Consider the following 9,513-nt stretch of genomic DNA (forward strand, 5'->3'; position numbering starts at 1 on the left):
GAAGTATATTCATGTTATATCTAAACAGTCTGCGGATGGTTTAGGGCAGGGGTGTACAATACGTCAATCTCAAAGGCAATGCCGGTAGATCGCACAACTGCTGCTCCACGCGCAAAATTGTCATTATGGTCTTTTGGAGTAATTGTGAAACATGCAGGTCTTTTTGAGTTGCTGAGCCTTTCTTCTCAAATGTGTTTTGCCAGGCCACGGCAGCTCAGTCGTCTTTAACTTCCAAAATTCACATGGATGCGCATTCTTGCCTCACGCAGTTCCTGATTCACACGCACGGTGTGTGTGAGCGAGCAAACGAGAGGGAGAGAGAGGCAGCGTAGCGCTGATTTGTATGCTTCTAATACTGTTAGTTTCACTAAACCGCATCTCCGCTATTTTAAGGAGTACTCGACATGTACGCAAGGATTTTTTTTAAAACTCCTCAAAAAGAATAGAGTAATGGTGACAGCCCTAAATTCAATGTAGAGATATATGCAGTATAGTCCTACAAGCATTTAAAGTGTTCTTTCTCTTCTGCTCTTGTAAGCTCGGCTATGCGCTCTTGCAGGGCGCGCTCTCTTAAGTTGTCCGTGTGCATCACCGCTCCCCCAGTTGAGTTCCGCCTTTTGGTTCTGATAACGTGACGTTATTTTGTAAACTAACATTTAAGAATCGATTCTTGACATTTGTGAATCGATTCAGAATCGGCCCACGTCCGAATCGCGATTCATCTAAGAATCGATTTTTTTGCCCACCCCTAGTAAGTATGGTGGCACAAAATAAAACGTGGCGATTTTTAAAGCAGATAAAAAATAACTATATTGTATGGCGTAAGAGCACTTAGTTTGCAACACTTCGACCTCAGGTGCAGTAATATTGACGAAGTTTGAGCGAGAGGGGGAGGAGTCAGGAGTGATGATGTTATTGTGCGCCGAGGTCGAAGATGCCTCATGATGTGCTGGAAGTAGGTTGGCCATTCGTGCCAGTTCCGCCGGACACGTCCCGAACATGTTTTCGGGTTTGTTCTCCAGAAGTCGCGTTGGTCGACCGCATACGTCATCAAGGTTTAATATTTCGGGTTTAATTTCAGAAAAACAACCGTTACATTTCAAGGTAAGAATGAAACTACAATGATTGTATGTCTTAAAAGAAATAGATCTTAATTTTCTAATGTATTTTAACTGAAATGTGAGAACCTCGATGACGTATGCGGTCGAGCAATGCGACTTCCGGAGAACGAACCCCAAAACATGTTCGGGACGTGTCCGGCGGAACTGGCACGAATGGCCACCCTAGCTGGAAGGTAATCCAGCGTCACCGCCATTTTGGTTGGGTCTCCTCACTCTACGCTACAACCAGAGTCAATCGGACTCAACGTAGAGCGAGCAAATATGCCCATATTTTGTGCAGCTTACGGTTGCGATAACCAGCGCAGTATTGATACCAGATCGCATGGGATTAACTTTTTACAAGGAAGATTGAGCAATAATTTTGGTTACTTTACCATATATAATAGTATGTTATCATAAGTAACGTTACTTAAGTGTAACAAAACCGTGTGAAAATCCGGTAAAATTAAAGGAGTTATGATTATTGTAGTTGGGGATACACCATAGTAGAAATAAATGCAGGGGGACGCATTGGGGATCCAAGATGGCGGCCGATCTGATACGTCAGCTCCAATAGGCAGCATCAGTGTATGAGGTATATAATGTCCAGGGTTTCCTACAGCATTTTGCAGTTCGGGCGGCCCGCCTAAGCTGGGAAACCCTACCGCCTTAACTAGGTCTTCCAAAAAAAAAAATTATATATATATATATTGCTGCACAAAAGGCCGTCAAGTGCATCTCGGAGAATAGCGCAGACATGCTTCACACCGTTTACAACATCTGCTTTAGTTTGTGTTTATTAACCCTTCAGTTTCACTTCATCATGCAACTATTCCCGTTAGAGGTAAAAACATTTAATTATTAATAATCTAGTATGTGTTCAGTTTCTTCAAAATTAAGTTATATTTGAGTGTTTTTAATAAAAATATTTTCATCATGACACGTACGCCTAACCCTACCACCTTAACTAACACATTTTCTGCAGGAAACCCTAATGTCCATGGCTTACATACTCCCTATGCGCATGTACGCAATGTACGCAAGGTTTCAAATCCTCGCCATCGTAAACTTCTGTCAACAAAACGAAATTCCTGCCTCTCCCTGCATTCGATTGCACAGTGGAAAACCGCAAATGACATTGGGTCACTTTTTTGCAAAAGTGCATGTGGCGGCAGGCGGCAAAAGCGCAAGGCGTTCTGCACGCATAAACTGCGAAGAAAACGCATTCTGTGTGGTCCGACCCTTATGCTACCTACCTTTAAGAACACTTTTTACATCGTCTTATGATTCCTAAAGCTGCTGTATAGGAAAACAGCTTACTAGATTTAGGGACAGAGCTACAGATAATCGAAACATCTCTGGGTTTTTATCCAAATCCTCAGACAAACATCTCTTTAAAAACCTCTGTGTCACCAAAAACATCCAGTAAATCATCTTAGCATTTGCAAATTCAAAAAAGGATGTGGCTTGTCTTGGAGAGGATGCATCGCTGCATTCCACAAAGACAGCAAAGAAACATGCTCCAAACCACTCTTTTAAGTTTTTACAGCACTGTGATCAATCTTCTAATGACTCGGCCACATTGTAAGAGAGACAGTCCTGAGGCTGTCTCTCCAGCTCTCCGTATCCCATATTGCTGAGTCTGCCATATGCGTCATAAGTCACACGGAGCCAATAAATGTCCAGGTCCAGCCACTGCTGGAGAGCATGTCTTGTGGTTTGATGAGGAACATTGGAGCGCAACAGGGTCCTTATGCCCCTTAAAAATGAAGGTCTATGTTTAGATTTTCCAGTATCTCTGTTGTCGGCCCATTTCCTCTCTAACGCGAATGTTAATTCCCTGGACGTACAGAGGGCGTTCGAAATGGCTTGCATTTTCCCTAAACAGGAATTGACACAGACCGTCTATTTCCGCTTGCAGCTGCCTGTATGACTTGTTTATAAGCTGCGCAGATGTAAGTCCTCTGGAGACCATGTGGGCTGAATGATATAATGTTCGTAAAACTAATTTACAGACAAAGTGCTTGAGGTCGACAACTGGTGAATACCTTAAAGAGCCTGTTTGATACGCACGGTGTAGGTCCGGCTAGGGTTGGATCAATCAAAACGTTGACCTCCATTAAGATACCAGGCTCACATGACCTCTGGTTTCACAATCAACACAGGCAACAAATAAACAACCACAGTGACTACTGAGATGAAACTAGGGCTGTCAATAAAATCAATAATTCAATCTCTTTCTGTAAATTGACGGATTAACATATTCAGTAGGGCTTGAGGAAACTGATTGCCTGGTAAAACCATCCTCTGCTATATTGCTACGCTTCATAGACAAAGTCTGGCTGGGCATAATTGATAAGCGTTTACCTTCTCGTGGGGGCGGCTTGTCTGAAGTTTAAAATTATTGGTGTAAACGTAAGCCAATAACATAACGTTTGGTTATGACGTGTGTTATGCGCCGGCTCACCAGCATCAACCTTCCGCTGTAAACACACGCTTAGCATCTACGTCACGGCTCTCGTTGATTAGGCTGGCCTTCTTGAGGCCGGTGGAAAATGCTTTTAATTGGAGATATCTCAGACTTAGTACAGAAGCTAAATGAAATTGAGTGGAAGTACGAAGTCTGACGTAGTCAGGCTAGGAAACTGAGAGAAAATGCGTTAACTTGCTAAATTATGCAGTATATGATATGCAATACAATAATACTTTTTAGTTTTTTTTTTAAATAAGTTCATAATAAATATAATAATAGATTATTAACGAAGAATTATAACATAGCCTATATTAACTCTTTCGCCGCCATTGACGAGATATCTCGTCAATCAAGAGAAAACGCTTCCCTGACAATGACGAGTTTTTCCGGCTTTCCGCAACATATTATCCACTAGGTGGCGCCCTTCCGCAACTTTTTAAACCTGGAAGTATTGCCCTATGGCAAGCTGCTGCATGTCCGTGTCTGTTTTAAAGATCACTCTGAATGGGATCTCTATGAAAAGTCTGACACAAAAATGGAATCATCTCTGCTTTTTGCTCAAAATGTGGTGTTTTTGCAGAAACCTACCCATATTCAAAAGCTGATTACAAAAGAACTACTGAAGGTAGGATGAAACGTTTTTGTTTGAAAGCAGAGGGTCTGTTCTTTCATTTGGTATATTGTATGTTTATATATTTAAAGAAGAACATTTTCTGGAAGGCATTAAACTTTTGTGAAAATCATGAAAAACGCTGGCCCTGGCTGGCAACTTAAAAAAAAAAAAAACACTGACGGCGAAAGAGTTAAAAATATTAATTATATGATATTACAGGGTTTCCCGCAGAAAATGTGTTAGTTAAGGTGGTAGGGTTTTGCAGGTGGGCGGGCCGGCGGCGTGGCAATCAAAGGGGCGGGGCGTATGTGTCATGATAAAAATATTTTTATTTAAAACACTCAAATAAAACTCAATTTTGAAGAAACTATGACAGAAAATGAACACATACTAGATTATTAATGAATTAAATGTTTTATCAACAGGCTAGTTATCCTCCAGACATTGACAGACCATGTCTTTCTCTCATTTCAGCCATGTGGCGTTTGGTGGAATTTTTTTTTGGACGACCTAGTTAAGGTGGTAGGGTATCCCAGCTTAGGTGGGCCGCCCGAACTGAAAATTGCTGCGGGAAACCCTGATATTATGATATTATTATGATAAATTGTGCAATTTTATTTCCGTTACTGTGAAATAAAAGGTCAGAAATAACATATTTTTAATTCCGTGCATACCGCGGAATGTAAATAAGTGGGCGTGGCTAACTCAGCACTGCGGTCCTTTGAATTATTCAAAATTATACAACTGTGGTATAATGGTAGAGCTGCAAGATTATGGCAAAATTCATAACAGTGGGCCGATCTAACTGTGGGTTCACACAAGCCGCGTTTAAGGCCTCAAATTCGCGTCTAGTTTGTCGCTTGAACATTTTGATTTTACTCGCTTCATTCGCGCGTGAAATTCTAGTCATCGAGACATTCACGCGAAAAATTCACGTAATTGGAAGGGCTTCTGTGACTCTGCTCGCTTTCTGTAATCACGTCACTACTAGAGCAAGCTCCTGATTGGTTAACGTGGCGTGTTTTTCCGCCAAAGTTCACATTTTTCAACTTGCGCGCTTCCGGCGGCACCGCTCAATTCGCACCGCGCTTAACGCCTCATTCGCGACGCAAGACCTCTAGACGCCCATCAACGTGTCTTCACATTGACTTAACATTGAAATCACTCGCGCTTGATGCCTCTACCGTGGCTGGTCTGAACGCAGCATTAGGCAAGGAACTTGAGGGCTAAAAAATGAGTCCCACTCCGGGCCTGGTGTAGTGTCTCTTTTCCGAAAAACTGACCATTATATGCTCTCTCTTTGTTGAGGTGCCCTCGGGAATACAAAGACATTTGCGAGGTTCTTAGAGAAGTGGGGGGGACGAGGGGACCCACCTTACTTTGAAATAAAATGATTCATTTCGTGAAACAGATTTTTGGTCATACCGCCCACCCCTGCATTCTATATTTCTCAAACATCATAGAACTGATGGGGAAATCCGAACACACTAAACTCATAAACTCTACAGTTCTGCATACATTTTTATCAGTGTTTCCTGGGTTCGAACCTATGACATTTCGTGCTGGAACCCATGACCTTTTGTGCAGGAACATATGACCTTTCATGATGCTAACGCAATACTCTGGCGATAAAAGCTTCTTTATGCCGAAACCGCATGTGATATGTAGTCGCAGTGCTGTCTGAATAGGGTAACAACATTTGCAATACGACGATATCCATCTGCTGTAAATTTTTCCTAGATTTTTATCATCTATTAACATCACATATGTTTAGGACTTATCAGGCGACAATTAATCAGATCTATGCAATGTTTTGTATTTGGAAGCACTAGAAATTAGCAATGGTGTGAAGCCGTATGATTAATGACGGCTTTACGCATTGAGCGTGCAGTGCAAGCGAAATACAGTTTAACCATCTGTTTAGTGCAAGATAGTTCAGCTTGGTCAATAAACCATGAATGACCAAAGGCATCTAACACTGATTAAATCAAGAAATAAGCCTTTGTATCCCTAATGAGCACATAAAGTGAACCATAAATGCTGCCTCATTGCTATTCATAGCAAAAAGCAGCGAGTATTGCAGAGCATTTTCCATTTAGGAAAAACACCACAGTCTCTTGTGAAGGAATGAAGCTCATGCATACAAGAGCAATAACTGTATCCAGCTCACCAGACCATTGTGAACCATTCATTGCAGTTGCCCTTGGAGAAGTCAAGGCGTGTTGACCCGTGAATTGACCCGTTTGTGATTGGAATGGGATGTGCATTGCAGATCACAAGCCTTTGGGAGTTTGACCTCTATGGTCCCATCACAACTCTCACGCATGGTTATCAATAAATATAGACGCATTTGCTTAAGCAAGCGTGTGCACATTAAATGGTATTAGTATGCATGCAATACGCATGTTGCAATGCATGTTGTTTCTGTATTTGCAGCTACTTGTTTGTCGTTTATTTTGGTTTGAGCAAGATCTTTAAATAAGATAATATGACAGACTTAAAATGTACACATTGTACCAATTTTGCCATCAGCAGGTCTTTAAAAGTTGAATGAGATTCAATACTAGAGGAGGGCAAGATTTCCAGAATTTCCATATGTTCCTTAGAGAAAGTTACTGTACCCCGCAAAGCATCTTTTGTCTCCCATGAATGTCTTGGTCATACCAGTTCGGAACAACATGAGGATTGTTCCTTTCATTTTTAAGTAACCCTATATCATATTTTATTAAATTGAGGTTGTATTTAAGAGCTAGCGCAAACATATTTGTCCTTGCATTTCAAACAACACGGTCCGGCTTACTGGAGGCATGCAGCGACCTGGTGTCAGGCTACAGCAAATTACATCTCAAATGTCATATATCTGTCTAAACTGACACCGGATCAGTGGATTTTCTGCCAATGAATGGGAGCTCTCATATATCCTCACTGTTTCAATACATCAACTGTGAACGAGTGGGAAAAATCACAAAAATGTGAATTATTAAAGCGTCACATTTCTTACATTTCACTCACATGGTTTTACTACAGTAGCCATACTTTAACCACGGTAACACATTTCAGTGGTTTAAAAAGCATTACATTTTAATAATCTTAAAAATAATATGCCGAGAAGATTAACTATGGTTTTATACTATAGTAACCACAAATTTACTTTGATCTCACCATGGTTTAGCCATAATATGTGTATTAAATGTATGGTAATACAAAACATAAATCATTCTGCAGAAAAACAGGGTTGCTACACTTTTATCATAATAAAACCATGTTTTTGCTTATGTAATATAATAGTTAATTGTATTGCTTACTTTCATGCAAAAACTTTTATCATCATGAAGAATGTTACGAGAAACATTTGTTAAAGAAACGTTATTACATCATGGAAGTCATGCAGTTTGCCATACAGTGCACTGATACGAGGCGTTATATCATGGATGTATGGGGTGGCGTGTAATGCACAGCACGTTGCACAAATCAAACGATCTTTCTTTAAGGTGAAGGAAAAATCTACACATCGGCACAACGTGTTAAAATGACAAGTACAAGTACCTATATTTGATCAAAGGCTGAAATTGAGAAGTATGTAAAGAAACAGCTCGCATTGTGCGCGTGTAATGAATGAAGAAATACCTTTTCACTGAGTCGCACGATCTGATTCATTTTGTCTTCATCTTGAAGGAGCTCCCGTAGTTCACTGGTATTGAGGACCCTGTACCCATCTGGGTAAGAGTTCACGTCCTTTTTCTGGGACATTCCTGTCCCCGTGATTCGCACTAAACAAGTCCGTTTACCTGCCATTTAACTTCCATTCTGCTCGCGCCAGATAAACGTGAAGACGGGAGTGGTGCTGGAGGAGCTCGAGACTCGTCGGCATGAAGCTCTACTGTTTACTGAGACAATGCTCACAGATTATGGCACACGTTTACAAGCCTGTGAGTCTTAAATTCAGCCGCGAGGAGGCGCCACATCGTCGCAGGTAGAACGTCTCATAAAAACCGTATCTTTGGTTAAAAACAAAAACAAAACAAAAAACAGCCGTTAAGCACGTACATAGAAAATAAAAGCTTACAACTGTCCTTACATTACCCCCATTCGTGATGGTAAGCTTATGTCATTTTGACGTCATTTTATCCCACGTAAATATAAGTATTTTATTCTTTTCTTATATATTTTATTTAAATAAAAAAAATATTAATTTTGACTGTGCTTCAACTATTTCTGTTTTGTTGAAGCTTAATAAAAATAAAAAATAAAATACATATTTTAGTTAAAGACATATTTTATTTATTTACATTAAAAACTATTAATTTTGACTATGCTTCAACTATTTCTGTTTTGTTGAAGTTCAATAAAAAGAAAAAAGACATATATTTATTTAAGGACATCTTTTATTTAAATTAAAAACTATTAATTTTGACTGTGCTTCAACTATTTCTGTTTTGTTGAAGTTCAATAAAAAGAAAAAAGACATATTTTTATTTAAATTAAAAACTATTAATTTTTACTGTGCTTCACCTAATTTTCCTTTTTTTTTGTCCAATAAAAAGAAAAAAGACATTTTTATTTAAGGTATATTTTATTTACATTACAAACTATTAATTTTGACTGTGCTTCAACTATTTCTGTTTTGTTGAAGTTCAATAAAAAGAAAAAAAACATATTTTTATTTAAATTAAAAACTATTAATTTTGACTGTTCTTCAACTATTTCTGTTTTTTTTTTTAAGTTCAATAAAAATAAAAAATGCATATTTTTATTTATATAAAAAACTATAAATTTCGACTGTGCTTTAACTATGTCTGTTTTGTTGAAGTTTAATAAAACGGGGAAAAAAAACATGTAAAGTAACCTGCAATTTATGTTTAAACAGACTAATGGATTGATTTGTATTTTTTATTTATTTATTAGAAAAAATACTAAAGATCGTATAAATACTGGCAATACAAAATAATGCAATAAATTTAAGCAAAACAAATAACAAAGGTTTTATTGTTTATATATGATTGAGTCTATGCAAATGTCTATACCCTGTCTTTGTGCAAGTGAAACCCTATAAAAAAAAGAATAATAATGTACTTTCAAATAAACAACTTTATATTCAATGCGACTTGTTATTTTAAATAAAATTTAAAACAATACAATCAACAAAATAACGAAATAAGGATAAAATAAAGAAACAATAGTTTAATGAAATACAACAAGGCAGTGTAAAAGTTGTGGTTTTATAAATAAAACTAATATGCGTTACGACTTTGAACTACTAATCCCAGGGTTCAACAGAAAAAGCCCAGACGCGAAGTGTGATTCTATTGGTGGATTTCTCTGACGAC

At 38.6% G+C, this 9,513-nt stretch overlaps 1 protein-coding gene across 1 annotated transcript in view; it reads right to left on the reverse strand.

The window, feature by feature from the left end:
* vps37d (VPS37D subunit of ESCRT-I) overlaps positions 1-8,105 on the reverse strand; it is a 47,271-nt gene extending 39,166 nt beyond the window's left edge. Inside the window, exon 1 of the mRNA XM_065284243.2 lies at positions 7,814-8,105. Within this exon, the coding sequence (XP_065140315.1) occupies positions 7,814-7,981 (168 nt within the window). The 5' untranslated portion in view covers positions 7,982-8,105. The remainder of the gene's footprint in view (positions 1-7,813) is intronic.
* Positions 8,106-9,513: the final 1,408 nt, after the last annotated feature.

This window comes from Paramisgurnus dabryanus, chromosome 5 (assembly GCF_030506205.2).
Source record: "Paramisgurnus dabryanus chromosome 5, PD_genome_1.1, whole genome shotgun sequence".
Lineage (NCBI taxonomy): Eukaryota > Metazoa > Chordata > Actinopteri > Cypriniformes > Cobitidae > Paramisgurnus > Paramisgurnus dabryanus.